General features: G+C 47.6%; 10 protein-coding genes across 15 annotated transcripts; 8 read left to right on the forward strand and 2 right to left on the reverse strand.

The window, feature by feature from the left end:
- Positions 1-130: 130 nt before the first annotated feature.
- Positions 131-1,919, forward strand: FVEG_14794 (hypothetical protein; the record flags this gene model as incomplete). The annotated part of the gene is made up of 2 exons (XM_018903786.1): positions 131-570; positions 629-1,919. Exons 1-2 carry the CDS (start codon positions 371-373, stop codon positions 1,917-1,919), a joined length of 1,491 nt encoding a protein of 496 aa, XP_018743885.1. The 5' UTR covers positions 131-370.
- Positions 1,920-2,443: 524 nt separating this feature from the next.
- Positions 2,444-3,268, forward strand: FVEG_01213 (hypothetical protein; the record flags this gene model as incomplete). Its single annotated transcript, XM_018888047.1, has 3 exons — positions 2,444-2,471; positions 2,541-2,601; positions 2,659-3,268. 3 exons carry the CDS (start codon positions 2,444-2,446, stop codon positions 3,266-3,268), a joined length of 699 nt encoding a protein of 232 aa, XP_018743884.1.
- Positions 3,269-4,260: 992 nt separating this feature from the next.
- On the reverse strand, positions 4,261-5,861 carry FVEG_01212 (small nuclear ribonucleoprotein B and B'). Of its 4 annotated transcripts, XM_018888046.1 has the most exons (7): positions 5,685-5,861; positions 5,601-5,609; positions 5,450-5,521; positions 5,093-5,398; positions 4,958-5,039; positions 4,626-4,906; positions 4,261-4,565 (listed from the first exon to the last, which is right to left on the reverse strand). In XM_018888046.1, the coding sequence occupies exons 1-6, from the start codon at positions 5,706-5,708 to the stop codon at positions 4,776-4,778; spliced, it is 624 nt and encodes a 207-aa protein (XP_018743883.1). In that variant the 5' UTR covers positions 5,709-5,861; the 3' UTR covers positions 4,261-4,565; positions 4,626-4,775. The 4 variants fall into 4 exon arrangements, with proteins under 4 accessions (XP_018743883.1, XP_018743882.1, XP_018743881.1 ...); XM_018888045.1 differs by having other exon boundaries at positions 4,261-4,906; XM_018888044.1 differs by lacking the exon at positions 5,685-5,861 and having other exon boundaries at positions 4,325-4,565; positions 5,450-5,627.
- Positions 5,862-5,967: 106 nt separating this feature from the next.
- On the forward strand, positions 5,968-8,021 carry FVEG_01211 (60S ribosomal protein L11). 2 transcript variants are annotated; one of them, XM_018888041.1, is made up of 4 exons: positions 5,968-6,190; positions 6,249-6,331; positions 6,390-7,433; positions 7,491-8,021. In XM_018888041.1, exons 1-3 carry the CDS (start codon positions 6,046-6,048, stop codon positions 6,681-6,683), a joined length of 522 nt encoding a protein of 173 aa, XP_018743878.1. In that variant the 5' UTR covers positions 5,968-6,045; the 3' UTR covers positions 6,684-7,433; positions 7,491-8,021. The 2 variants fall into 2 exon arrangements, with proteins under 2 accessions (XP_018743878.1, XP_018743879.1); XM_018888042.1 differs by having other exon boundaries at positions 7,486-7,914.
- Positions 8,022-8,253: 232 nt separating this feature from the next.
- Positions 8,254-11,374, forward strand: FVEG_01210 (ATP synthase subunit alpha, mitochondrial). Of its 2 annotated transcripts, XM_018888040.1 has the most exons (8): positions 8,254-8,337; positions 8,391-8,846; positions 9,070-9,227; positions 9,371-9,427; positions 9,490-9,610; positions 9,666-10,143; positions 10,316-10,824; positions 10,881-11,374. In XM_018888040.1, the coding sequence occupies exons 2-8, from the start codon at positions 8,775-8,777 to the stop codon at positions 11,142-11,144; spliced, it is 1,659 nt and encodes a 552-aa protein (XP_018743877.1). In that variant the 5' UTR covers positions 8,254-8,337; positions 8,391-8,774; the 3' UTR covers positions 11,145-11,374. The 2 variants fall into 2 exon arrangements, with proteins under 2 accessions (XP_018743877.1, XP_018743876.1); XM_018888039.1 differs by having other exon boundaries at positions 8,254-8,846.
- Positions 11,375-13,745: 2,371 nt separating this feature from the next.
- FVEG_01209 (hypothetical protein) lies at positions 13,746-15,542 on the forward strand (the record flags this gene model as incomplete). The annotated part of the gene is made up of 4 exons (XM_018888038.1): positions 13,746-13,828; positions 14,098-14,152; positions 14,343-14,539; positions 14,593-15,542. The coding sequence occupies 4 exons, from the start codon at positions 13,746-13,748 to the stop codon at positions 14,612-14,614; spliced, it is 357 nt and encodes a 118-aa protein (XP_018743875.1). The 3' UTR covers positions 14,615-15,542.
- Positions 15,543-15,981: 439 nt separating this feature from the next.
- FVEG_01208 (hypothetical protein) lies at positions 15,982-17,979 on the reverse strand. The gene is made up of 4 exons (XM_018888037.1): positions 17,644-17,979; positions 17,495-17,592; positions 16,708-17,430; positions 15,982-16,574 (listed from the first exon to the last, which is right to left on the reverse strand). Exons 1-4 carry the CDS (start codon positions 17,744-17,746, stop codon positions 16,446-16,448), a joined length of 1,053 nt encoding a protein of 350 aa, XP_018743874.1. The 5' UTR covers positions 17,747-17,979; the 3' UTR covers positions 15,982-16,445.
- A 2,644-nt stretch (positions 17,980-20,623) lies between these two features.
- On the forward strand, positions 20,624-22,008 carry FVEG_01207 (hypothetical protein; the record flags this gene model as incomplete). The annotated part of the gene is made up of 4 exons (XM_018888036.1): positions 20,624-21,012; positions 21,066-21,192; positions 21,246-21,324; positions 21,380-22,008. The coding sequence occupies 4 exons, from the start codon at positions 20,624-20,626 to the stop codon at positions 22,006-22,008; spliced, it is 1,224 nt and encodes a 407-aa protein (XP_018743873.1).
- Positions 22,009-23,319: 1,311 nt separating this feature from the next.
- FVEG_14793 (hypothetical protein) lies at positions 23,320-24,511 on the forward strand. Its single transcript, XM_018903785.1, has 3 exons — positions 23,320-23,975; positions 24,053-24,118; positions 24,172-24,511. The coding sequence occupies exons 1-3, from the start codon at positions 23,856-23,858 to the stop codon at positions 24,295-24,297; spliced, it is 312 nt and encodes a 103-aa protein (XP_018743872.1). The 5' UTR covers positions 23,320-23,855; the 3' UTR covers positions 24,298-24,511.
- A 71-nt stretch (positions 24,512-24,582) lies between these two features.
- On the forward strand, positions 24,583-26,550 carry FVEG_01206 (hypothetical protein). The gene is made up of 2 exons (XM_018888035.1): positions 24,583-24,899; positions 24,955-26,550. Exons 1-2 carry the CDS (start codon positions 24,767-24,769, stop codon positions 26,238-26,240), a joined length of 1,419 nt encoding a protein of 472 aa, XP_018743871.1. The 5' UTR covers positions 24,583-24,766; the 3' UTR covers positions 26,241-26,550.
- Positions 26,551-27,138: the final 588 nt, after the last annotated feature.

Raw genomic sequence — 27,138 nt, forward strand, 5'->3', positions numbered from 1 at the left:
CTCCCGGCCATGGCCGGAACCAGCCTAGGTCATGCCCAATATGCAGGGAACTAAGCCATCCAATCAGATTGAACCGGCGCCGAACCCTTCTTAATGGGTTCATACGCCGGGCATTGAAGACTAAAGACCACGGAGTAGGCGCATTTGACAAGTTGAGTTCCCGTTCGCCATGCACAGTCAACGGTCCGGCATGCCGTTGCCGATACATTACCGTGAGGCTCTATGCGGAGGTTGTTGTGCTTTCTATTACCACCACCATTGTCGATACTACCGTCACTGTTGCCGTGCAAGCTGAGCAACTCCCACTGGGCTTGCTGACCCCCCCTGGTTCTCCTCTGTTATATCATATCCCCCTTCATGATAGGATACCATGTCGTCTCTTCTGCCAGTCTTGGCCCCCCGGCTACCGGGCTGTCCGCCGGCGGTAGATGATAGGACTTACACGAAGGAGCACACAGAGGAGGAGTGGGAGAGTATGCGCAACGTCATCAGGAAGCTATATATTCAGGAAAATCGAAAGCTGAACGAGACTATGGCAATTCTCCAGGCCAGATATGGTTTCGCAGCAACGTGAGTGGGATAAACGCATGGGACCAGCAAGGGCCAAAAACTGATTTGTCTTTCAAAGGGAGCAGATGTTCAAGAAGCGTTTAAAGAAATGGGGCTTAAGAAAACGTACATATCGGAAAGGTCAACCTGGCTCTGCAGCTTCCACTCCTCTGGATACTACTGAATGTTCTGGGACGAGCACATTTGACGAACAGAGCTCATCCTCATCCTCGGCCTCTCCAGAGGAACACCAAGATGATCCAACTACGTCTATGGCTCTGATACAGCCATCAAACACCGGTCCCTACTCTGATTTGGAACAGGTTCTCGGCGGCGTCTTCAACTGGAGTCAATCCAAACTAGAAATATTTCCTGTCATGTCAGATCCTATGTCAGAATACTTGGCAACCCCAAACTCCCCCCCTATCCGGGACAGTCGTACAATGTACCGCATCTTCGAGCTTGTTTTCGACCTTTGGTTCCACGGGAAGGGTGACCTTGCTGGTATGGCTGCACGTCGAGGGTTTTACGTGCTCGAATTTGTGTTGAGCGATGATCACCCCGACCTTATCTGGCATGTGCTAGATACAATCTACGATATGGTGGACCGAGGGCATCTTCGGCTTTTGGCCCTCTTCTTGGATCATGCTACAATACTCGCGAAACGACAGCTGCCTGCTCAACACCCGCTCCTCCTTATCCTCCAACAACTTCGTAACTGCGATTATCAAACAGATGAGGGAAGGAAATACTTGTGCCATTTGTTGCGCCAAGCCTGGCTACGGAACGTTAATCTCTTGGGCCAACACATCGAGACATCGGATGCCCATCGACTCTGGCTTTACGAACAACTAATTTGGGATGGGAGAACACGCCTCCGTAGGGAAAGCGAACTTGGCAAGCGGCAAGATGCGATGTATCAGGCCCTAGAAAGGATGGCTGAGGCACAGAGTCAGACTTCATCTGCGATCGATGCGGATCAGTTACGAGTCGAAGCATTACGGCTTGAGTTCACACAGATGGATGTTGGTGACAAGAAGAAGGCTGAGGAACTGGCCATCAATTTACTTGATCTTACCAGAACCGAACAGGGACCCAGATCCAACGATCGATTTCACGCATACGCATGCAAGATGTTAGCTCGAGTACAGGAGTCGAGGCAGGAATGGGACATGGCCGAACAGAATCTACGGCATGCTATTTCGAAAAGAGTGGTAGCACACGGTGCGAACAACAACCTACGAGTCATCCGTGATATGTGGGTGCTGGCAGCGCATTATCAGAAAGCTGGTCGACAAGCAGACGCCAACGAGATCACAGCTGATGCGTTATCCAGAGCACAAAGATACTTGGAGCAGGACGTCGAATAATTATCGTCATCAATGTACCCTTCAGGAGTTATGTATAAAATGGGGTGGTTCGGAACAAAGCTATTAGGTTTTGGGCGTCATGGCAGAAGATACAGGGGGTGTTGAGGGTTGGCATATGATTCATTCATGAGTGATTTATACGGCAGACGCTCACCGAGTCAAGTTTCTGGTTTGTCACGAAAGGAAAGCATAGCGATCATTAGGAGTATGTGATATCTTCCTTTGAGAAGACATTGGTTGGAGTTCTAGTTTGAGATACCCAACGCCCCATGAAGCGAATTGAAGTTGAAGAAGTTGATTTAATTGGACCGCCACATTGACACAGGCACCGCCACAATGACGTTGACACTTCCGCCCTGGGATAGTCGTCGATGGCCTTGATTCAACAACACTCGTATCACATATCAACCTACCACCTGCGCTTTGGCATATTCTCAGAAGAAAAGCTGTAGAACTTTCGCTGCTTAGAATCGACTTCAATTTTATTGTCTTTTGTAAAGACCTTTGTATTACATGAACTCATCATGACTGCTGGAGTCCCCCCGAACTACTGTAAGTTGCCATCATGACCGCACTACATGTGAATGCGCCAGAGTGAAAACTGACTAGAAATTTCTGTAGATGCCATTCTCGAGGTTTCTGATACTGCGACCACTCAGCAAATCCGAGATGCGTACAAGCGGTATGTCGCTTTTGCTTTGTAGTCTCGACTCGCGACACAACTAACCCCGGTAATCAGCGCCGCCCTAAAGACGCACCCTGACCGCGTCTCTAATGACTCCCCAGAGCGAGCCGAACGGACACGGAAGTTCCAGCTCGTCAACGACGCCTATTACACACTCTCTGACCCTGTGCGCCGTCGCGAGTATGATGCTCAGCGCAAACTCTTCAACACTAGCACCCCTTCAGATCCCTTCGAGGACATTCCCGAGACTGAAACTGAGGGTGGCGCCGCGCCGCGACAGAGCCCTTATTCCTGGGCATGGAACTTCTTTACCAATCAAGGCCAGGCCCCGGCTCAGGATCGCGAGCAAACCGAAGATGCGCAGTTTAGTGATGTGTTCGAGGAGATGATGCGCGACGAGGGCATGGCCGAGGGCAGGGATAACCACCCCACGGGCAAGTTCTGGAGTATGGTGGGTGGTGTCAGCGGTGGCGCTCTAGGGTTCATCGTAGCCAATGTGCCAGGTCTTGTCGCAGGAGCCGTTGCGGGGAACAGACTAGGAGCTGTCCGAGATGCGAAGGGTAAGAGTGTCTACGCTGTCTTTCAGGAGCTTCCCCAGAACGACAAGTCGAGGCTGCTCAGCCAGTTGGCGGCCAAGGTCTTTAGTCATGCCGTTGGTATTTAAGTCGAGAACTTGGAATGAATCAAGGCTGGGTTTATTGGGCGCTCTCGGAGTTGGGCCAGGGTCGGCAAGCACACGATTATAATCAGTTGACGGGAGTTGGTCCCTAAGTAGTTTCTCAGGAATACACGTATAGCAATGATATCGAAGATTCACTGCGCGAACCCATATCATCCCAGAGAGACTCATATCGTATCGCGCAAATAGTAGATCTTATCGGGTTTCGGACTTGAACGAACACGAACTCTCGTATCTTATCATGTGGTTTATACTGTCGAGGATTTGCTTTCATGGACGGTAACTCGGCCCAGATACAGGTCAATGACAACCAAAAGATGATGGATAATCAGGTTGGATCATATTTTCAGCCGTTTGATCCCTTTTCATGACGTACAGTTTTGTTTTATTAGGAGAATCAACCCCATTTGCCCAGTTCTCTGTCTGCCTCTGGGCTAATGATGGATCCTGAGAGCATCGAAGTTTGAAGTGCCAGTACGTAAAGCGCTTTTCTGACTGACCCGATGCCATGTGCTGTTGCTATTCAGAGGCCGCAGACCAGGCTAGTAAGGCAAAAAGACAAATTACTCAGAAAACAGTGACCAAATTGCTATTTTCCTGGTTTCATTTGCGGAAGTAGTGCTAGAATATGGATGAGATTCGGAAAATACCATTTTTATCTTCAGACAGCGAACTAACTCCAAGGGCCAGGAGAGCATTAAGAAGTTCAGACACTTAGACCTTGTTAGCAACTTGATGTTCATGTTGCCATGCTCATTCAGACTTCCTGTATGGAAAATTTAGCACCTAATGGACCATTGACTATGAGTTCTCTTTGGCGGGGTTTAGATCAACAAGATATACCAATAGATTCTTCATCGAAGTCTTTGCTATTGGTTTCTAATACCAACGGCTCTGGCTTACACATGGCATTGTCCGCAATGAGATATGGCTGTCTTTCAGACGAAGCGGTGCTCAGTCGAATGACAGTTTATAATCCTACCATCCTTGCGAAACTCTGGACTTCATTACAACCTTCATAGCATTCAGACCAGCACAGTTGAGTAGTTCATAGTTGTTTTGAGCACATAAAGGACTAGGCTTGTGTAAACAAGTGACAGGGACACAAAACAGACCGGCAAAGGCATCCCTCTCATGCTTGTTCATAATTTATTGACACGAAATGTACTGTGGTGATTTGACAACACGAACCCATAGTCTTGGAGCGGCCATTATCCTATAAAACAACAAATCACTTCTAGCCCAATACACCATCATGCGCCTCAAGTGCTCCGTATAACGTCTTGGCAAGCTTGTTAACATTGATGGAGGACGGTAAAGTGCCATGAAGAAATTCACATACATTTTTGTGCCAAGCTCATAATCCCCACATGTATTCCAACATGACGTCTTGGTTCGACGAGCAGATAAGACATTCTCAGTCTTAGTTACGATATCGATGCCTCCTCACAGGCCATTAAGATTTGCCCGAAGTAACCAGTGCCTACATAACCTATCTTCGGGGAGGAGGCTGGAATCCAGGCGGTGGGGGACCACCAGGGTTGAACCCGGGAGGAGGGAATTGAGCGCCTCCAGGGAAACCAGCCGGAGGAGGAAAGTTTCCAGGAAAGCCAGGAGGCGGGGCTTGGAGACTGTTAGAGACTCTTCGAGGATATCGGTACTGTTTGAACTTACCACCACGGCCGGGAAATCCAGGAGCACCAGGGAAACCAGGGAAACCAGGCGGGGGAGCACCACCAACACCAGCGGCAGGACCCTTATAAGTGTTAGCAGTTAATCAGGCAACTTTAGGTGGAAAGAAACACATACGGCGAGGGAGGGAGGTGCAGCTCCTCGTCCAGCAGGACGAGCAACCCCTGGGCCAGCGGCCAAGGCAGAAGGAATTCCACCAGGAGCACTCTTGCCTAGTCGTGCACTAGGATCGGCGGGAGGAGGCGATTCTACGGACAGGGAGATAATATGAGCGCCTCGAACGATCGTGAGGCCAAGCGTTCGCTTCTCCTCTGACTCGATGGTCTGGGTAGCTGAACCGCTTGCGCCAGGGGCAGATGGCTTGTTTTGCTTGCGCTTCACGCGTCGAAACTCTTCCGTATCCGCAAGTACGAGGTTCATGTGCTAAATCCTAGTCAGCCTTGATCTCAACAATGATGGCTGAAGATGTTGTACCTTGTCGAAGGCAAGCATCTGACCGGTCATTGCCCTTCCATCGTTAAGAGTAACCCGCATCCGCCAGTTGATCTGTTCCGTTCTAGTCAGCTTGATTGAACCGTCGCAAAGACGTAGCATTCGAATCGCATGCGTGTCGGGGTATACGTACGTAACCGGCCTGAGAAAGAGAACCTGTTAGCATATCAAGATCAAGCACGCTGAAAACGCGTAAGAGAAGGGGGGCAGAACACACCATCTTTCCTTGTTTGTTCGACATGTTGGCGGTTTATTGAGAGCGTGCTGGGGCAGTTTCTCTGTGTTTCAAAAATTGATGTTAGATCGCGGTGTATTTGCGCGCGATCATAACAACCTTCAATGCCTGGAGCTCTGAAGGTGAGTTATGAGGTCCAAAATCTGCGGAGCCTGATGCGGAAGGCTGAAAGGTACACCGACAAAGTACCGCTTTCGCACTAGACCACTTCTGACTAGTGTCTGCCCCACTTGGGGCACCAACTAGCTTAACCCTTACGAGCTTCACAAAAACTGAAAAATTATTCTTGCAACCTTCGCGATCTTCGACAACTCCATCACCAGGTCGACTAATAACAGCAGCCATGGCTTCCGAGAAGGCAAACAACCCCATGCGGGAGCTGAAGATTCAGAAGCTCGTTCTGAACATCTCCGTCGGAGAGTCTGGTGACAGACTTACCCGTGCCGCCAAGGTGCTGGAGCAGCTTTCTGGTCAGACCCCCGTCTACAGTAAGTTAGCCAAATTTGAACATGGCGATGCAATTCCATCTGACTGAAATTTTCAAAGGCAAGGCTCGCTACACCGTCCGAACCTTCGGTATCCGACGTAACGAAAAGATTGCTGTCCACGTCACCGTCCGAGGCCCTAAGGTAAATTCACACATGAACATTGGAAATGCCAAAATGCAGAGATGCTAACATCCAAAAGGCCGAGGAGATTCTTGAGCGTGGTCTCAAGGTCAAGGAGTACGAGCTCCGCAAGCGCAACTTCTCCGAGACTGGCAACTTTGGCTTCGGTATCAGCGAGCACATTGATCTTGGTATCAAGTACGACCCCTCCATCGGTATCTACGGCATGGATTTTTACTGCTGTATGACCCGACCTGGTGAGCGCGTTACCCGCCGCCGCCGAACCAAGTCCCGTATCGGTGCCAGCCACCGCATCAAGCGCGAGGAGACCGTCAAGTGGTTCAAGTCTCGCTTCGATGGCATTGTCCGATAAACGGTTGAAAAAAAAATGGTTGTTTGAATTTACGGATGGTCACGGCGAATATTAAGAGGAAAACTCACATGGGACATGTATTTTCTGTTGCCTTTGCTGCATCAGCTTGACTTGAAATTTTCAGTCGAGCCACGGCCTGAGAGACCGACCGGCGCTCTGCCGGCTTTCCGATATTCACTATGAATGTGACATTGCCATCAATCGTCAGATCACTGGTACTTTGTCTGTTTGGCCTCTCGTCTGTTTACGTCTACGCGAGACGTTATAAACATGTCCTTCGGGGACTTTGGTGCATCACTTGTATCCTGGATGATTTCTCTTCTTTGGAGTAATGTCAATGCTCCTGACTTGTGTGTGACTACTATACTCTGAGTCATTGCTTGTGACGTTTATGCGCCCACCGATCGTAATTGATCGTCAACGTAGTGGTAATTGACCAGCTCGTATTGAACATATCGCAATGCTTCCGATGCTGACACCGTATAATGCAAGGGCTATTTGGCTATGGGTTGTCAAATTTGAGCGTGAAACTGTCGACTCTGGGCGCTAAAATTTCACAATCGTTCCATATCAACTTTTCTCATATTATCATCATCTCACAGCAAACGCACAGGCAACTGCCCCTAGCGGCAGGACTGAAGAAACTGGCTCTCATGTTCCAAGATAATTATGTTTCGTGAAAGAGATCAAGATCACGATGCTTTCCCAGTTGCACGAGGAAACATTCCTACAAGGGATGGTCCATTGGTGGTAAGAAACAAGACCTCAATCCTCAGAGACAAAATGGTTGACGTAGGTTGAGAATAGCTTATGGCGTCTTAAAATCTTTGGTGGGCGCTCAATATGACCCGAATTCTCCTTACACTCGAGAAGCCTTAGAGAGCGAAAGCCGACACCCATAGCTTTCATGGGTCATTCGTGTTAGACCAAGCCAAAAGCTCAAGGAAACCCCTTACTATAGCAAGGTCTTCCTTTGGTATATGACTGACTGACAATTTGTTCTATTGTGGATACACCCCAGATTATGGATAACAGCATCTGATATGTATCTTGGGACACATCGGACATCCGTCAACACAAAGCAGTTAATGTGGAAAAACCATAAGTAGCAAGGCTTCGAGGTCTTATAGATTAGTTTAAGATCGGGAATCTCCAGCGCAAGGCTACAAGATAACAAGCGTGCTCCGGTTGTCAGCCGCCAGAGCTCGCCATTAATCAATTTGACGGCCCCGGTAAAAGTGTTGTTCTGACGTCTCTGATAGCGTTGCGAGTTGGCCATTCACTTTGTTGGCCAGTACCTGAGCCAGGGGGCGAAAAGAAAACCTAGGACCCTATCCGTATTTCTAACTAATTGAAAAGATTTAGGTAAATTAGTAAGAACTCAGGGTGCCTTTTGACAAGTTCATTTGACTTTCCGAGTTAAAAGTACATAAGGTCTGAGGTTTTCTTTTGCCCCGTGGCTGGGCCAATGTAATAAGGCTCCACAACGAAAACCACAGCTTGATGGATTAAAGCTCCATGAGGCATCCCCCTGGTCTGTAGGACAACTTCAACCTTTGCAACCGCATATCTTAGGCACTAACTTATGGCACGTACCCGGGTAATACCGATCATTCGGCGGTACGGGAGTTGACTGGATGAAGGAAGTCAATGAGTAAGCACAATGAGGTTATTGGGGATCCAAAGATCTAAGGTGAGGTCAATTAGTAACAAATAGCGGGAGATGATGGCAATTGGCCATCTTTATCTTTTCTGCTCTTCTTATCGATCTCACAGATTCTGTCGAACGTCAGCTCCGGGCGAGATGAAGCCCCGAAATTCAAGCGGGTTGGAAAATCAAGCTAAGAAATTGTTAAGACTGCTTCGGAATATCCAGGCAAAACCGCTCAGTGAATCATGATTGGTCTATCGGAGTAGCTGAACCCCACTCTATCCCTCAGACAGACTCTGCTCTCCATCACCACCCTCCTCAAAAATCTCCATTTGCTCTCCTGTAAAGGCAGCACCGCACTCCCCAATCTCCCCTCCTCCCAATTGCACCCGGCTGCAATTGCTCTCCTTTCATCTCCAAACCTCCCGTATACCTCTAATATGTTCCGGAACGCCCTTCGACAGTCGACGCGCGCCGTCGGCGCTGTCTCTGCTGCTGGCAGGGTCGCCGCGGTAAGTTAAAACGTGCTCTTCCGAGCCCCCGAATCGACAATGCCATCGACCAGCGCCTCCAATTATCGTGCATCCATCGACAACCCATCGAGAGAGCTCAATTGAGTAGTTGGATTATACTTTTCAGTCTCGCATGAGCTTTTTTGAGCTATTTGGGATCGCTGTCGCCGCTGACCGGTCGAGGACTTTTTCGGGCTTCGGCTAACTTGTTTTTCATCACCAGGCCCGAAATGCCGCACCCGCCTCCATCAACGCCGCTCGATTCTACGCCTCCGACGCTAAGGCCACTCCTACTGAGGTTTCTTCCATCCTCGAGCAGCGAATTCGTGGTGTTCAGGAGGAGTCCGGTCTCGCTGAGACTGGCCGTGTCCTCTCCGTCGGGTATGTGGATCTCTGTTGGGAGCAACCGGAGCAAACCGCAGGTGGTGCATAATGTCCTCAAACATCAATACCACGCTGTCAATAGCCCTGGCACTCAGAACGAGTCAATTGAGATGCAACTAATACTAACAATTGACTTACAGTGATGGTATCGCCCGTGTTCACGGCATGGCCAACGTTCAGGCCGAGGAGCTTGTCGAGTACGTACTGATCAAACTATGGAACAATTCCGTTATGCATCAAAAAGCTAATTGTACAAAAGGTTCGCCTCCGGTGTCAAGGGAATGTGCATGAACCTCGAGGCCGGCCAGGTCGGTGTTGTGTTGTTCGGTTCTGATCGTCTCGTCAAGGAGGGTGAGACCGTCAAGCGTACCGGCGAGATTGTAAGCATACTTACATATCCTGAACTATTCGACTTGAGACTAACACATTGCCAAGGTTGATGTCCCCGTCGGCCCTGAGATGCTCGGCCGTGTTGTCGACGCTCTCGGTAACCCCATTGACGGCAAGGGCCCTATCAACACCAAGGAGAAGCGCCGTGCTCAGCTCAAGGCTCCTGGCATTCTGCCCCGAAAGTCCGTCAACGAGCCCGTCCAGACTGGTCTCAAGTCCATCGACGCCATGGTTCCCATCGGCCGAGGTCAGCGTGAGTTGATCATTGGTGACCGTCAGACCGGTAAGACTGCCGTTGGTCTCGACACCATCCTCAACCAGAAGCGATGGAACGATGGCCAGGATGAGAAGAAGAAGCTCTACTGTATCTACGTCGCCGTTGGCCAGAAGCGATCCACCGTTGCTCAGCTTGTCAAGACTCTCGAGGAGAACGACGCCATGAAGTACTCCATTGTCGTTGCTGCTACCGCCTCTGAGGCCGCTCCTCTTCAGTACCTCGCTCCTTTCACTGGTGCCTCCATCGGTAAGTTTTCAGCCCCTTCTTTCCGAGGTCACAGGAATATCATCCAATCAAACATTTGTCACGGACGCAACATATTCACACCAGCATCTTGTGAATTCTCAAATCCTTTGTTCTCTTCAGTATCTACTTGTTTTCGATGCTTTTGAAACTCCATTGCTGACTAGATGTGTAGGTGAGTGGTTCCGTGATAACGGCAAGCACTCTCTCGTCATCTACGACGATCTTTCCAAGCAAGCTGTTGCTTACCGACAGATGTCTCTGCTTCTCCGACGTCCCCCTGGACGTGAGGCTTACCCCGGTGATGTTTTCTACCTGCACTCTCGTCTGCTCGAGCGTGCCGCCAAGATGAACGACAAGCTTGGTGGTGGTTCCATGACTGCCCTTCCTGTCATTGAGACCCAGGGTGGTGATGTCTCCGCCTATATTCCTACCAATGTCATTTCTATCACTGATGGTCAGATTTTCTTGGAGGCTGAGCTGTTCTACAAGGGTATCCGACCCGCCATCAACGTCGGTCTTTCTGTCTCTCGCGTCGGTTCCGCCGCCCAGGTCAAGGCCATGAAGCAGGTCGCTGGTTCCTTGAAGCTTTTCTTGGCTCAGTACCGTGAGGTTGCTGCCTTCGCCCAGTTCGGTTCTGATCTCGACGCTGCTACCAAGCAGACCCTCAACCGTGGTGAGCGTGTAAGTCCAAGACCTCCATCTCATGGCAAGGTATGAAGATACTAATCTTTCTTTAGCTTACTGAGCTTCTTAAACAAACACAATACAACCCTTATCCGGTTAACCACATGGTTCCTCTCATCTTCGCTGGTGTCAACGGATACCTCGACTCCGTCCCCGTCAACAAAGTTCTTCAGTGGGAGGCTGACTTCATTGCTCACCTCAAGACCAACGAGTCTGAGCTCCTTGCCACTATTGACAAGGAGGGTGCTATCTCCAAGGACACCGAGGCCAAGCTCCGTGACGTCACCCAGTCCTTCGTCAAGAGCTTCCTCGGTTAATTATAATCAAAAGCAACTTACGCGGAGAATAACGGAGGCCTTTGGGGATGTCGCTGTCTATACCGAATATTTGTTGTCGCTTTTCTCTCTTGAGGCGGAGGGAACATGTCGAGGGGTCGCGCCAGAATGGAGCGACGAGAATGAGATGAGGGAGATTCTCCTGTAGCATCGTCACATGTAAAATAGAGCTTAAAACTCAATCAATGTCCTCTATTCTTTTTGTTCTCCAATCTGCAAGCTAACAACTATGTCTACACGAACCCTTGTATGTGAACCTGGAAACCCAAAAAGATGCGGAAACGAATCTCGAATCATCAGAAGATGGTAAACTTTGATGTAACCACGCCTCGATCTACGGGGAGACTTAATGTTTCTGTTGATCTATGTAAAATTGAGGTTCCTGGTTGTCATCCTCAAACCTCCAATTCGTCGACTCAATAAAAGCTTCATCACTCAAGACAATTAGTTAATAGGCAAAGCCACTGTCTACCAGTCAATCAGCCAGAAAGGACCGACCTACCCGAGAGAGCACTAACTATTTCCTATTACCTCTCCTCGAGGGAGGATCAAACTTCTAACATTAAATCCGGGTGCTAGCATAAACTGGTATAAAGCACTACTAAAACATACTAAACTTACCTAATAAGTCTTTTGATTACTTTAGATTAAAGTCCTAAGTTTTCTTGCCATCCGTTGCCTCTTCAGTCACTAACACCAACACGCCGGAGCTCAGGTGCCAATTTTCATCAATTTGTTCGGAGAGTCAAATGTCCACATCGAGTTTTTTTTTCAAGCAAAGAGCAGTTTAAGCACGAGGGCCTTCCAAACTCTTCAGGGTATGGAGGTGGTGGAAGACTTCTTATGCCTTTTCTATCAGTAAAAAGCAACAGCATGCGAAGCAGGGTAGCCCCTTGCTTGGAGATGCTCTAGTAGAGTCCTAAGGTGCCACCAGAGTCAAGATTACTAAGTTTTCATCGTCCTGGCACATTACACAGCTCCCCTTTTACGTTGATTGCAGTTTTGACCTGCACCAATCTATGCGTGGCTGAAATGACCGACTCGGCCGTGTCAACGTGATTGTGCAGTTGGGGTGGGTCAAGGTTCGGACAACAAACCTCAAGACCTCTAAACGACATAAAGACTTAGGATCTCTATGCTAAGTAATACAAAGATTTAGGCAAGTTTAGGATGACAAGGTGGGTCTTTAGACTTGTTATTTCTAGGTTATACTAAACCTACCTAAAGCTTCTTGCCGCTGCCCTGAAGTGTAAAGGAATTGAGCTTGACATTTCGTTGTCAGTCGTCATTATCAGAGAAATACAGGTACAGAACACCAAGAACACCATATCAAAGCACATACTCAACATTATTAAACATTTAGATGTGCTTGTGCGCCTATCTCGTCTGTTATTCTTAGACACTTGTATAATCTTCTCATATTGTGACCCCCAAGCCAAAGTAGAAGGCGTCGCCTCAACGAGAAGCAATCTGCTCGAGCCTCACGGAGATCCCCCTCAATATTCTGCAGATACAAAAAGGCATTAATTAAGTATAAGACGGTTGAAAACATATTGCACCTAAAAGAGTTCTTGTTCGAGGTGCAACAAGGAAGGGGCCAAAGAAACAACAAAGCATAGAGTGAGCGAGAGGGTAGAGGCTCAGCGGAAGCTCAAAGAGAACTGCGTAACATTGAACGATATTGAAACAAGTTGCACCCTGGCTCCTGGAGAATGCCGAAGTCAGTGCAAATTCTGATATATGGTAAAAGAACATTCTGGCCAAGACCGAAACGATCCCCCAGGACATCATCGATATAAATGACAGCGAGAAGAGTTGAATTGCGAACTCTATGAATGATGAAGCACATAGGCTATATAGGCGGCGAGATGATTTAGCACCAGGATCCAAAATATGAAGGAACAAAGGTAAACTTAAAGTAATTTAGTCGGTTATTAGACTTGTTGCTTATATGTAAGCTGTGTTGAACCTGATGAATATTTTTCTATTTAGATGGAGGTCTAGTAGCCGACTCTTGCTCCTTCAAGTACAATAAGCCGCCTGATAATTATCTGTTTCTTCAAATCCTTGATTTGATCTTCTTCGAGATTCCCAGGGTCAAGTCAAGGAGCTCGAATTCTAGATAACTTCCAAGGATTGCTGCCCGTCGATTTGGCACGCTGTTGCAAGCACGATCTTTTTAGGAGGATCATTCCCACTCACCCGCGAAACATTTTCTGTGAGCAGAAACTTAGCAACGAAAGATGCAAGCCTGAACCAACTCTGTCAGCAGTAGTTAGGAAGACCTTGTCACCAATGACAACCAACTTTATGTTCACTCGAGCAATATTTGTCGCTGCAAACTGGTAACAGTTGAAAGCTCGAAGGAATCCACCTGATCTATCTTGCGTATCTCCGATGTGGATTTCTTCGAACTTAAGCGTTTATAGTAACTCTCTCCATTTCAAGGATGATTGTCGCACTGTGGTGAATTTCCGGGTTATTGCACCACAAAGTGAGCTCTTCGTAGAGCTCACATTATTTCCAGAGCTCTCGGGCGAGCGATAGGAAGGGTTAACATGGTAATAGTTTCGCAGTTGTGGCATGGCTCTGATCCAGAAATCTGAAAGTCTGAAAAGAAAGACGTTTGACTTTGTTGGTGAGAATGATGTTACCAGCTCGTGGATGTAAGAGGAAAGAGAAACCAGAGTCCAAGATGAGATCTGTAGTGAGAAAGAAATTATGAAAGAATTTCTGGTTGCCACCGCTTGACAGTGATTCAACCTGACCCAGGTCTTAGGTTAGATATTTAAAGAGTATCTTCCCTCACTTCCAATTTTCTTTCTTCCACTTCTACATCTCCAGGCTAAGGGACTTATCTCTATCCAGTAGCAATTGGCTGGTATTCAACCCGCTTCTCTCCTCCCAAACTTTCTATTAAACTGAAACTCGACAGAGCATTTCTCTTGACAAACTGGACATCGAGGTTATCGCCTGTGGCTTTACTACATGTAAGTATTGACACACGCCTTCTCTTTTATTACTCGACTGACTTTCAAAAGGCTAGCCTCGCTTTACAACTCGTACTGGCCGATCCAGCCACTATCACTCCCACCGAATGGGAGTCCCTCAAGAATGATGAGACCGCCACAGAGGTCGGGCCAGTTAATCCAGCGTCTTCGTTACTGCCTTCATGTATAGCACTGGCAGTATACGATGAGACTGGCTCGACCAATGAATCGCAGGGACTTCTTACAGCTTCACAAATTGCAAGAGGCTCTTCGTAGCCATGCACCCTTGCTGGATGAGAAAAAGAGGGCTACTGGGGATGTATCCGACAGCTTGGGCAAGGCGAGATGGAACAGCAAGATGTCCACAGACTGCTCGAGGCCTACAAAGTGAGTCTTTTGCTGTAAAGTTTCTTGGTGCTCCCTGATATAACTGTTGGTAGGAGTTATGGCCACAAGCAATGAGCTTCCTCGCCGAGAGAATCTTAGCTGCGGATGCCATCATCCAACCCGACAGGAGCTTATGCATGGGGGCACTCAGGCATCTCACCGAAGTTTTGCCTGATGCCTTATGTCGCCCATTTTATCATCCTGTTTGGTGAGATGGCGTCCAGGATGGCATTCGAGGATGACAGATCAGTACAATACACCATCGTCAACGCATATCAGGCGGTCAAAGGAATGATGAACAGTCCACTCCCCAAGTCCAAAACTACAGTGCCATTGAGCGAAGAGACAACACTCAACCTTGCATATCAGCTAGAGTGTTATAAAACGATCACCTTCTAGAGACACTCGACCACACGATCGCAAGCCTTCGTCTTGATTGCCCAGCGAACGAGCAGGAGACACCAGTCAGTTCTGCTAGACTCATTTCCGAGTTTGCAGAGACATCAGATGTTCACATGTCAATCGAGTTGGTGAAAAATAAGAAATGATAGCGCCATTGTATTCCTGGCGCGATTATCTTTCCAGGCACAACGATTTTCACACTGCCATCATAAACAAGTTCACGCAAGGGCCTTCCGACGCCATTTGATTGCTGAAGCACCGGCCAGGAGGAAAGACGAGTCTAGTGGGCGTTGGGAAATTTGACATTGCGGCATTACTGGTCGGTATGCACGCGTGCCAAACGGCACCAACTGTTTTTGCTTTGGGAGATATGCATGATACAGATAGCTTCGGAGTCTGGCTAGGCTGGGAAATGGTGGCTATATTCACTGAAGGTTCGCTGTTTGTATTACGTATTACATATGGCTGGTTTCCTCATCTCTCAGCACACGTTGCTGGTCACCGGCTGTCTGTGCCTACTGACAAGATTGCCTTCTCCTGCCGGCGCTGCTGGTTGCTGACTATTCTGAAACCCTCAGAGAACCAATATAATATTCCTCAGCTTTGTGGATTACTGTATCGTGTCGTTCATTTGCGATGATAAACGGGCCACGCTGATGCTCATATTTAATTTTCTGTGGTTGGTTATTGGGCCAGTTTTCTTTCGAGGTCGATTTCTCTCTTCTGTATGCCTCCTCAGGTGTGCAGGGTTCACCCACATCATCCGGCTTTTGTCAATTGTGTCCGAATCGACTTCGCGGCTGCGGCCAGAAATGCGTTTGTCGACCAGCATAGGGAGTTTGTTTCCTAATGCCCAGAAAATTGCGTCAATTTCAGGGTCCTGGGGAACCAGGGCAGGCCCCTGCGTGTGACCAACAGAGAATGGGAAGGCGTACAAGGTCGCAACCTGGCTTGTACTGGGAAATAAGGTCTTTGACGCCCCATGGACAAGATATTTGGTATCAAATCTGCCACCAAACTTGAATGTGCGGTGGAATGATGCTTGCGTGATGGAGTCCGCATCGCCCCAAGCAATCTTAATCAGATAATAACCAATCATATATTCATTCATTCACCATAGAGCATTTGTGTCTGTCGGAATCCTGAGATCTCTATCCTGTGATTTCCTAAGATATCCTAAGATCGCCTAAATTTACCTAAGTTTATTTGTATTTTAGGATCAGGGTCCTACCCAAGCCAGCGCAGTGTAGCTGAATCATCCAGGTGACTCAAATGGCTCTCAGACGAGAAATGTTAACATTCTTCTGCCAATGTATCTTTGTTCTGTGACACCTTCTTCTAGGCGTAAGGCTGGCGCCAGGTTGGCACTGCTTCTTACAGAGGCATGCCATGTCAAATATCCAGCATCAACCCACAGACAATAGTAAACACTCACAAGGCCATCAGTTAACCTACGTCATGTATTCGTAGCTTGGCCATCTATATAACAGAGTCGTGATTGTAATTACAGCCTGGATTCATCTACCTCATCGTCCTCACCGAAGATGTTGAGAAATGAGATATGAACTTCGTCAGTCAAGTCGCTTGCCTGTAGACTGCGTCCCTTCTTAGAAAAGGCTAGACGAGAACATTCCTAGGAGATAATTAGTATGATGCTTTGGGACCATGGAACTCCGGGGTTCGCCTCTTGGCCGGAAGCTTAAGAGAGAGTGGCAACCAGAGGTGACCTCTATGACTTTGAATCAGAAAAGGGGCAAAACACATACTCTTGTGATAGCAGAGCCACCGAAGGCCGCGAGTCCAACCAACTCGTGCTCGCCGATGGGGTCCTTGCCGACATCCCACAGACGGTCCAGGTACGCTCTCCTCCATCCCAGGAATGTGGCAATTGAACCAGTCAGAGTATCTCCCTGCCCGCCACTCCTCTTCTTACCGCCTTCAAGGTCCACAGTCAGTGTTGTTTCGCCGTTGGAGATGTAATCCTTGGCACCCTTCTGAACCACTGTCACGCCCTTAAGAGTTTTGGCCAGAGCCTCAACGCGCGCGGTCTCAGGCGCATTGTCGTCGACTTTGACTTTCAGTGCGTCGCACAATTTGCCAAACTCGACAACGTTGGGTGTCAGTACAGCACCGTCGTAACCACTCACCAGCTCGGGCTGCGTGTGCACGATCGCCAGAGCATCAGCATCCAATACAATTGGAAGCTCTTGCTCGCGAGCAGCACGGATAACGTGTGCGACAGTAGCATGCATCAGAGGATCACGACCCAGACCAGGTCCGATGACGAGGACATGGAGGCGAGGCAGTAGATCTTTGATTTGAGCCGCAATGTGGTCAGCATTGGACTCGGGGTCCTTGGAAGCATTCCAAGCCGCAGGCTCATGTTCCTTTTTGGCGTTTTCACTCTGTCGCATCAGCGGATGGACCATGAGGTTTGGCGAGTATGACTTGATGACAGTTGCGGCTGCTGGTGTGCAAATGACATGCGACTACATGCGAGAGGCATGGTTAGCCAGAACATATCATGGAGAAAAGTACGAAAGTATAAATTACCAGATCAGAGCCCAGCCTTGCGCTTGCCATGGCCGAGAAGTAGGGTGCACCTGTGTAATTTTCACTGCCGCCGATGACGGCGACTCTACCCAACTGGCCTGTTCTTGCGTCAGTCTTAATCACCCAGAACCAGTGCTTTGGCGACAAACCCTTGTGAAACCTCTCTAGCATTGGCGGAATCATACGCCGCACCTTGGAAAGGACCTCTTTTGTAGCAGAAGACATTCTTGGACCAGATTCTTGAGACGACATCGCAAGAGACTTATGTGATGAGAGAATGAAAGTTGAGACTGAGACGTTGCAGGGAATTGAGATGTATCCGCGAATGGCGGGGTGTTGATTAGATCAGATCAGTTTTACACATAAGGTTCCAGTAAGATGATAGAAGAAGAGAAATATGTGAAATGACGCACCTTAAATAAAGAATCGCAAGACAATCGGCTAGATTTTATTTGACCGGATTCCAATCGATCGGAATCGATGAGGTATTGCCAACCTGGTGTTACGACTTATGATGTCACTTTTGTGAGCTTCGGACTCCGGGTGCTTTGTTCAATAAGATAAAATAAACCCAGGTGAAGGCTAAGTAATTGACGGGTCCTAAATTTATGAGAGGATTGAATTAAACTACCTATCTACAACACCCAAGTTAGGCATCCAGTTGGCTTCATTCGACCGCGTTGTTTATGTCATGGTTAACTAGGAGAAGGCCGAAATCCAAGCCCTCTATCAGAGACATTGACGAAGAAGAGCTTGGAATTTATAGAGAAGCACCATTATCTGAATCCGCTATTCCTAGCTTAATTGTAGATAGTTCATCCTCCGAATCCCTTGCAAACAAAGTGAGTCTCAACAGAAAGACAAATAGACTTGGGTATGTTCAGGCTATTTTGCGATATCTTAGGATAGAGATTTATTTGCTTCACATTAAACCTAGCTGTAGAGCATATGCTTCTATGATACTGGTAAGTCACTAAGATGTAATGAATAAGAACTTACGTATTCTCTCATGTAAACACTAGAAAACTCTATTAAATCACATCGACAGGAAAATGGTTCGGTACCGTATTTCTCTCTGCGAGCGCCGGTTTCTAAGCCGTTGTCTTAGTCCTGCACTTACTCCAGCAAAGGTTTAAGGGGTTTGAGTTCCATCACGAACAGACATCACCTCAACAGCCTCCATCATTGGTACCACAGTATGACCATCGTGTTCATACTCTGGCCAATACTCATGAATATCTCGCCTTATGTCATCCCATGAGCTCCATCCTCCATGCCATATAAGGTGCATCTCGTCATCGTCTTTGACTTGGAAGAAACTGATATCAGTATCGAGAAGGGGCCGGTGTCTCATAACAAACATGAGTCTCTTAATGTCGGGAAACATCTCTCAAACATCTTCGAGCAGCCAATCTAGTTTGACGTCGGACTCTTCTATATCGAGCCATTTCACTGCAACATTCCAAACGTCGTAAATTTCACCCGGACCAGGCAGTGAATACTCCCATACCATCTCCTGGTCCCAATAGACAATGTCCGTGGATGGTAGAAACCAAAGACTTTTGTAAGTGCCGCTGTTCATTCCGAATAACTGCCTGGCTTCGCCTTTGAAAAGAGCCTGAAATTCGCGACACGCTTGCGCAGAAGCTGGAGGTTTGTGGGGAAATATGATTCGGGTGCAACTTGTCTGAAAGCTGAATTTGGTGGACCAGGCAAAGAGTTTGATATGACAAACTGCGCTACTGCAATATTCCACAAGTTCAATAAACTTCCCATTGAGCTACGAACAACGATACGGAGATTATCTTTCAGAAAGCCAAGGATCTTTAGATTGGAGCGCAGTCCTGAGGATGCCGAAATGTAACACTTGATGTCCTACGAAAGTATTTAGCATATAAGGGTGTGAAATATAGAACGAGACAAACCATCTTGTGTTGTGAAGTTCATGTCTAATGTTCCAGACACTCTTGGGAAAAGCAACTTGAGCTTTTGGAACGGCGATATCAATGCATTGTAGATCTTGGAACTCAGCGACGGAGTTGGCACCGAAGAGTGCATAGTACTCTGTCCTTGAAGAAGGGGGCCAAAGCCAATCAAGCGTTGTCGACTAGGCATCATGTGCCGGATGGAAATAATGCATTGGCATCCGAGGGAATACGTTGAGGCTCAAATAAAGAAGAAGTAATAGTTGTGCCAAAATGCGAGGAGTAACACAATCTTGAAAAGTGCTTAGAAGTAGAAAATGAAGAGGTTTGTGTGAGAGAATACATCTGCGTTTGGTTGGATGGGAAGTTGGCAAGAACAGGTGTGCAGCAACTGCTCGGTAACTGGCGGAACCCACAGGTAACATGCTCCTCTGTTTATGAAAACGTGGGCCTTCAAATGGAATTTTTCGCAACAAGAATCGAGATAGATCTAGATAAACACATAAGCGGCATATATCAGTTTTGAAAAGCTACGACCTCTTGAGCGGGTTTTCCATACATGGATGGGCACAGTTGTTTGTTGAAATGAGACTACGTGCTTCTTATATAGCGCTGTTTATTCTTCCGTGAACTATCAGCAGTCAGTTAAGTATATAAACTAACATGTTTCTCAAAAATTGGTCAGAGAACTGGTTGCATGGATGTCACGGTGGGTAGATATCTATGAAGAAGTTCAGTGTTCGCTCGGTTTCCTTTTTACTTTAGTCATTTAGTGCTTCAGATCATCAAATGCAAAACTCATGAGAACCAAACGTCTAAGAGTTTTCTAGAAATAAAACCGAGGCCGTGTTTTATCTTGCACAAACAATATGCCAGTGCAGCAGGTATCCGCTCATGGGCGAATCACAATATGACGGCTGCTTGAGCGACAGACGGCTGGCAGCTGTTGACGGCCCTCACAGCCAGGCGAAAACTGTTTGTGATTCATATTTCAGCGCCTTGATTCAGTCCTGTTCTAAGTTCCGTGCGACTCGGGCCTCACACAACAGTGTTATTGTGCATCCTTGGAGTGTGTCTTTCTCACAGTTGGTGCGCTCTCCCATGCGCTCACTTGCTTTCAGCTGGAAAGTCCTCTGTCCATGCCCGCAGAGCATTATATTCCATACATTCCGGATTTCTCTCTTTTTATCACCAAATAGCCGTCATGGAACATGCCTCCATAGATGGGCGGCGAAGGAACAAAACATCAGTTCCGATTCTTTATCCGTCACGCAAGTCAGAGACAGACGCAGCACCCTCCCTTCGACCGGCCTCACCTCCCAAAAGTAACCCATGGGCTCCAGCCAAAAAGCCTCGGGTCAATCCTACAGCGGGAATGTTTCCGCCTCTGCCTAAGCCTCAAGCACCATGGTCGCCGGTCAAAACACCTACTGCCAGTATGTCGAGGGCCTCCTCGCTTTCTCCAGGCAAAAAGAGATCCATAGACGATACAGTATCAGGTACGCTCGGACCCGGATCAACGTCCCCTTCCTCCATCACGTCTTCCTCATCTCGCCATATATTTGAGGCTGCGGCACCACGAGCGACTTCAAAGTGAGCTGGTCCTTCTCTGTGTCCACCTATTACCATCAACTGACCGCCTTTAGTCTATGGAATTGCCCCTTAGGTGCTGATGTGGTGGTGCGGTCGGGGAACTTAAGCTTTCGAGTCCATCGCAACATTGTGGTACCCCAGTCAGGCTGGTTCCGCGATAACCTGCCACCACCCAATGTGGTAAGTATCTTCTCTTCCGTCCAGCTTGTAATTATTCGAACTGATAACTTCAGGATGGAACACCGGTTATGGTGACTGTGGGCTTCGCTCCTGAGACTGTCGCTCATTGCTTACGTTTTATATATACTGACAGTACGTGTCGGGCTCTATCTGAACCGAAAGGGACAGGAACTGATACGTGAAACAGAAGTTGAGATTTGCGACATCGATACCCAAAATCCCTGGAATGCTGCGCATATTCCTTGTTGTGTCTTGGCGTATACCACTGCTGTCCACTTGCGTATGGCGAAAATGACATGCCATCTTCTTCGCGTGGTCGAGAATACTTCCAGTGAACTTGGCGCTCTAATATGTAGAGACCATATCTCTCAGAAGCTGGACTGCTCCAAATGGGTCCAATTCTCATGGCACTATCAGAGGGCGTTGGATATCATCGTTCGGGGACAGCCTCAGAAGCTGATGCTGCCCATGAGGCTAGCTATGGCAAGCATCCTTGATGCTGTGCTCTTCTGGGTGGTACGGCATACTTTTTTTGCCAGCGACCTGAAAACACCGTGGCAAAAGATTCTGGAAAACAGTATGCATGATATTGCTGAGTATAAGCAGCTGTGCCGAAGCACGCATTTGTTCAACAGTCCGTTGCCAGATGAGTTGGCATTGCTGGAACTATTCGAACAAACGAAAGCAGAAAAGGGGCCACCAGAACCTTCAAAGTCAGTGGGGACACAAACAGAAGATGGTGGTTCTAAACAAGAATTGAAGGGCCAGAGCAGTGATGTTTCTTTCACTCACCGCGAGAGACGAGGCTCGCTGTAACTTTCGACTTATTTGCTTGCTTGAGGACTTGAGAGCGAGGCAACATGGTATTTTCTTTTTCTTGGACTTCTGGCTACGACGAACTATATTGTAGGCAAAAGAATAGAACCGTTGATGAACAGTGGTGGATATTAGCTATTTGTATTCGAACAGAATAAATAAAGGCTGGTGTTGGCAACGAGTTCCTGGGTAGGGTAAGAAACTATATGAGGTCGGCCCCGGTTTGTATTTCGTTCCAGCTGAACCAGGCTATCAGCTCAAGATTCAGCTGCGCACCGAGATTCGAAAGTATCCTGCAGCTGCTGTAACTTATGCAGATACTTTAGCCAAGGACATCAACATACCATGACCAGCAGGAGTATTCAGGCGTACCTCACAGCCGCGCGTGCGTTTTAACCCTACTGACAGGGTAGATAGAGGAGAACGAGGACGCTGACACCCTCGCCTCAGGGAACAAGGAAGAGAATACCAAAACAAACTTAGTAAAGGCTCCCCTAAGCTTGGGCTAAATTGCCTAAGTCTTCTCATCGTTTAGGATAAAGGTCCTAAGCTTTCTTGCCTCCACCTGCCTTGGCCGTCTACGATCATACTGGAGATCATCCTATGGCCAGCTATCGGCTTACTTAATGTTCGTTGACTATCTTTTTCTAGCAGTGCCTCTGTCGCCAACGAAGAACTCAGAATACTAGTAACACTTTTTGTAATTCCTGTATGTTTTGACTGAAGCGAGTGATTTCAAGCTGCAAAGGCCATCCTGTCGATTTTGGAGAGCATATGATATTCTTATTTCAGCATTGTCTCCGAGGAATTGCACAATGAAACCAGACTCTACCGTGTCCAGTTGTATATGTCTCGTGCTGTCGAAACCCCGAATATCTATTGAACGAGGATGGTTTTCCAGATATTCTTTTGAGAGGAGTTTATCGTCACTCTCATATAAGCATTCGCCAACGATTAGGACAAGTTCCGTGCCATGACTATGAGTCGGCAACCATATCGTAGAAAGTCTCAGTGACTCTTATGTAGGTGTTGTTTTAAGGTCCCAATCATTCTCTTGTTCAGTGAAGTCGGATTTGGTCAACCATGTTTCCATAACCGCGAAATTGACTCCGGCTTTTGAGCTTAGACTGTGGCTGTTGGGTGGTTTCACTCGTATGATCTTGAACTTGGCCCGTCCTGGCTTCACCGTGTTGTAGGCCAGCCCCGAGTCACTAAATACCCAGTTTTATGTCTCGCCATCTCCCAAGATCAGCCATCAAGGTACGTTGAAGTCGATAACGTGAAGCTCGGTTGCGTGTTTCCTGTTTGAGTCGCTGAAACTGATATGTGCGATATGCAAGATGTGGTCGGGGAAGGAGAATCGGAAGAGGAGAAACGTCTTAGTGATATTGCTAGAGGATACCGCCGAGAACAATAAGCAACTTACTAGGTAGAGACAATAGGCCAGGAGAGTGACGTGTGTGGATGCCGGGGGAGTCGGGTTGAAGAAGAAGAATAAATGAAAGAGAGGCTCAGGATGACAATGGATCCTATTTATAACAAATAAAATGATATCAAGGCGGCAGCGATGATTTACAACACGTGACTCGTCGTTTTATATGAAATCAACAATGCTGCACTTGATTATAAAGTGAGGCCTCTCTATCATTTCAAACTTGTATTGTTTGCAAGGCGATTATATCAACCCAAGGTATCCTCGGGCCGCTAGCGAACGACAGAACCCGGCTTAGCAGCCTGTGCCCAGAGAATACATAGCACTTCAGCTCTCTACCATCGAGAAAATACCCCCAGTGTGGATCGTGGTCTTCGAAACATCTACTCGCCTTATTTCATCTCATCCATCGACAATGCCCTATGTATATAAGCCATGGATATTGAAAAGCCTGGGTGTCCCATCATGGGAACATGTCCGGATGATGGGCGCAGAGGGATTTCGCAAAGAAAAGGAACGCCGTCAAGAGTTCAAAGTCAGTATTATCACAGAAGTCCAGACTGGATGGCACTCCAGTGATATTGCGCCCCCTTTTACTAATGTAGTTACCAGGAGAAACTCAAAGCTGGACAGAAAGAGTCCGATGAACGGCATGTCTCATCTGAAACATCTGTCAAGGTAAGAGCGATTCTTTTAGGTACAGGATATTCACTAACCAGATGAATCCTTAGGTTCAGGAACCGGAAGAGAAGCACGATGTACTTTCAGGCCAGGAAAGTGACAAGCCTGAGCACGACGCAGATAGTGCACACAGTACCAAGGATGGAAAGAAGGGAACGACAGAGGGTGGGCTATAAATACCTAGCTGTTCCCCTTAGCGGAAGATTCTTCAAGTTATAATGAAACTCGGGCCACTGTTGTTAGGCAAGACCAAGATAATTCACTGATTTTGTTCAAGTGGCTTTGTCGGACCTTGATTCGAAATAAAATAAGCAGAGGGTATCCTAAACTCATACTAAATTTAGGCCAAGTTACCTAGATATTTCAATCATCTAGGATCGAAGTCCTGAGCTTTCTTTTCTCCTCTGAGTACGTAGGCAGAGTCGTCGAGGATTTGATCATGCCAGTCACGTGGCGTCGCGTTAGTTTTATAAGGTAGAGTACTTTACGCGACGCTCGGGCAGTTGTGGATTCCCTGCGGTGCGTCATTCACTTTCAGTTTTGGGTTTCAGGTACCTGGTACATAACTTTTCAGGGCGATTCAGAACTGAAATACGTGCTCATATTTGTAAACAATCCTTTCATTACCCTTGACTTCGAAGCAACATGGTTGCTGGGTACCAACGGCTGAATGAAAAGCAATCGCAACCGAATCCCCATGTTGTTTTCATCAAGCCTTTAGAGGGCCCAGACAAAGAGATAGCTCAGGACTTTCTTGAGAGAATAGCAGCACAATGTCGTGAGTTAATGATTTCCTTGAGCAGTAACACGGTATTGATATTTGCGGTTATCAGGTCCCATTATGCGAGAAAACCACCTGTACGTTACTTCGCTAGAGGAGTACGAGCCAAATCGTGAATTCGTTGGGCGGAATTTTAATGCAGGCGAAGTCGTTCAACTCGTGCTAAAGTCGCCTAGTACTGGCCGCTGGTTACCATTCAACTATGTGCAAATGGTCATGATGCATGAGCTGGCACATTGCAAGCAAATGAATCATTCAAGAGCATTCTGGACCGTTCGAAACCTGTACGCTTCTCGGATGCACGAGCTTTGGTCCAAAAACTATACCGGAGACGGCCTCTGGGGAAGGGGTGCTAACCTTGCCACTGGTGAATGGGAAAAGAATAGCGTGCTGGCTGATGAGGTTCTACCAGAGCATCTTTGCGGAGGTACTTACAAATCACGTCGCAAGAGACGGGTCAAGCCACAACTGTCTTACCAAGAGCGAAAGGAAAGGCGAATCTTAAAGAAGTTTGGCAAAAATGGGGTTGCTCTCGGTGCCGATGAAGAAGAAAAGGTCAAGTTGGAGAGTGGCAGGAAGATTCAAGCAAAACCTCGGGTTGCTGGAAGCATGAGAGGACGCGAGCTCCGGGCGGCCGCGGCACTCGCTCGCTTCGAAAAGCAAAAGACAGAGCTCGAGACTCTCAAAGATAATGACGAGACAGATTCCGGGAGTGGCAGCGAATTTGAGGATCAGCCTGGAGAAGATTCTAGGGATGCTGTCGATGTGAATGGTAAGAAACTACTTGATGGACAAGGCCACGGCATGGTCAAAGTCTGTGACGATGAGGATGGAGATGATCCTGGGGCCGAGGATGAGTGTCGAGAGCTTCAAAGAATGATTAGGAGCATCAAACGGGAGTCGCCTGAGCCGCAAATTACAGAACCACCTCAAGAACCTAGGCCTCAGGTTCTCAACAACCAATCACCGCCAACAGCGGTACCTGCTAGTACTGTCAAGGCAGAACCTGTCAGAGGATCTAAACAGCTCAAGATACCAACGGCATCGGTAGCCAGTGCAACAGCCACGATCGGGTCCCGAGTTTCGCCCCCTCGAGGTTCAGCTCAGCCAGTCGAATCGACAAGCAACCAGGCACGCTCTGGCGGAACTTGCTCCATGTGCTCTTACGACAATTCTGGTTTATCACTTACATGTGCAATGTGTGCAAATGTATTGGATCCCTCAACAACAGGCTCGTGGCAGTGTTCAAGCGACGCGTGTAAAGCTACACAGTATCGCAATTCTGGCGATTGTGGGGTCTGCGGGTTGTGTGGCCAAAGAAGAGCACAGGCTGTGTAAAATCGCAGTAAATCAACCCTTACTTATTACGGGGTTCCGAGGAAAGATTATTTTTGATGACAGAACTAGGTATTGAGCAGTGCCAGACATGACGACTCCTTTTGGCGACACCGAGATGCAAATACGTTGAATGGTTTATGTAGTAACGCCGCAGCACAGTAGCAGCAGATTGAAGTCCTTGATGGCAATAATGATAATGTTGGAGCAGTTCGCATGCAAGGAAATGTATCGCTTGACATTATAGTATCGATGTTCCTGAATCAGACATGGTATAAGCGTCGAGCCTCTTGTGTGAAGAACAGGAACTGGGCAAGTCTGTCTTCCATGAAGCTCCAACAGCAAATGACAAACAGAAAGCTTCAGCCATCTGTCTCCATCTATCAGCCTTCAAACACACTAAGGACCACAGTCGGATGTTGAATATTCGACTTGTACATTTTGCTAATCTCCAGATTGGTTTCATGGACATGCAATAACAATTATATGCTTAACTACCATGTACGTTACGAAAGACGATCAAATCACTATCACGGTTTCCCAAAAATGAGTCTATTTCCAATCTGTAGCACTTGCAGTTGCAACTCATGTCATTGTGTTAAATTTTGGTGCATCAAGTTGCTTGCATTGCAGTTCATCGAGTGAGAGCACTGGCTTAGAAAGATCTTCTCATTGCTTGTCTTGGAGCCTTGATGACTACACAGGATTCGCTTCCATGAGGGATCAGCGGAGTCCCCATTTACAAACGGTTAACCTCCATGTTGAATCTAACCTGCAAACACAAATTCTACCCTCCATATGTCCTCCAAGTCCATGTCGGGCAGTATGTTGCTTCGTGTAGCTCGTTCCGAGAGGATCTGCAATTTGTGAGTGCTGTCACCCTTACAGCAACACCCTCAAA

Source organism: Fusarium verticillioides, chromosome 1 (assembly GCF_000149555.1).
Source record: "Fusarium verticillioides 7600 chromosome 1, whole genome shotgun sequence".
Taxonomy (NCBI): Eukaryota; Fungi; Ascomycota; class Sordariomycetes; order Hypocreales; family Nectriaceae; genus Fusarium; species Fusarium verticillioides.

Coding starts and splice junctions, on each gene's coding strand:
- FVEG_01210 (XM_018888039.1), top strand. CDS start 8,775: ATGTTCCGGAACGCCCTTCGACAGTCGACGCGCGCCGTCGGCGCTGTC. Junction 9,611..9,665: donor TCAAGCGTACCGGCGAGATT/GTAAGCATACTT, acceptor CACATTGCCAAG/GTTGATGTCCCCGTCGGCCC. Junction 10,144..10,315: donor TTTCACTGGTGCCTCCATCG/GTAAGTTTTCAG, acceptor CTAGATGTGTAG/GTGAGTGGTTCCGTGATAAC.
- FVEG_01206 (XM_018888035.1), top strand. CDS start 24,767: ATGGTTGCTGGGTACCAACGGCTGAATGAAAAGCAATCGCAACCGAAT. Junction 24,900..24,954: donor GAGAATAGCAGCACAATGTC/GTGAGTTAATGA, acceptor TGCGGTTATCAG/GTCCCATTATGCGAGAAAAC.
- FVEG_01208 (XM_018888037.1), bottom strand. CDS start 17,746: ATGTCGTCTCAAGAATCTGGTCCAAGAATGTCTTCTGCTACAAAAGAG. Junction 17,593..17,643: donor GCTAGAGAGGTTTCACAAGG/GTTTGTCGCCAA, acceptor ACGCAAGAACAG/GCCAGTTGGGTAGAGTCGCC. Junction 17,431..17,494: donor CAAGGCTGGGCTCTGATCTG/GTAATTTATACT, acceptor TCTCGCATGTAG/TCGCATGTCATTTGCACACC.
- FVEG_01212 (XM_018888044.1), bottom strand. CDS start 5,569: ATGCTACGTCTTTGCGACGGTTCAATCAAGCTGACTAGAACGGAACAG. Junction 5,399..5,449: donor AGATGCTTGCCTTCGACAAG/GTACAACATCTT, acceptor ACTAGGATTTAG/CACATGAACCTCGTACTTGC. Junction 5,040..5,092: donor CTGCACCTCCCTCCCTCGCC/GTATGTGTTTCT, acceptor AACACTTATAAG/GGTCCTGCCGCTGGTGTTGG.
- FVEG_01211 (XM_018888041.1), top strand. CDS start 6,046: ATGGCTTCCGAGAAGGCAAACAACCCCATGCGGGAGCTGAAGATTCAG. Junction 6,191..6,248: donor TGGTCAGACCCCCGTCTACA/GTAAGTTAGCCA, acceptor AAATTTTCAAAG/GCAAGGCTCGCTACACCGTC. Junction 6,332..6,389: donor TCACCGTCCGAGGCCCTAAG/GTAAATTCACAC, acceptor AACATCCAAAAG/GCCGAGGAGATTCTTGAGCG.
- FVEG_14793 (XM_018903785.1), top strand. CDS start 23,856: ATGCCCTATGTATATAAGCCATGGATATTGAAAAGCCTGGGTGTCCCA. Junction 23,976..24,052: donor AACGCCGTCAAGAGTTCAAA/GTCAGTATTATC, acceptor TGTAGTTACCAG/GAGAAACTCAAAGCTGGACA. Junction 24,119..24,171: donor CATCTGAAACATCTGTCAAG/GTAAGAGCGATT, acceptor ATGAATCCTTAG/GTTCAGGAACCGGAAGAGAA.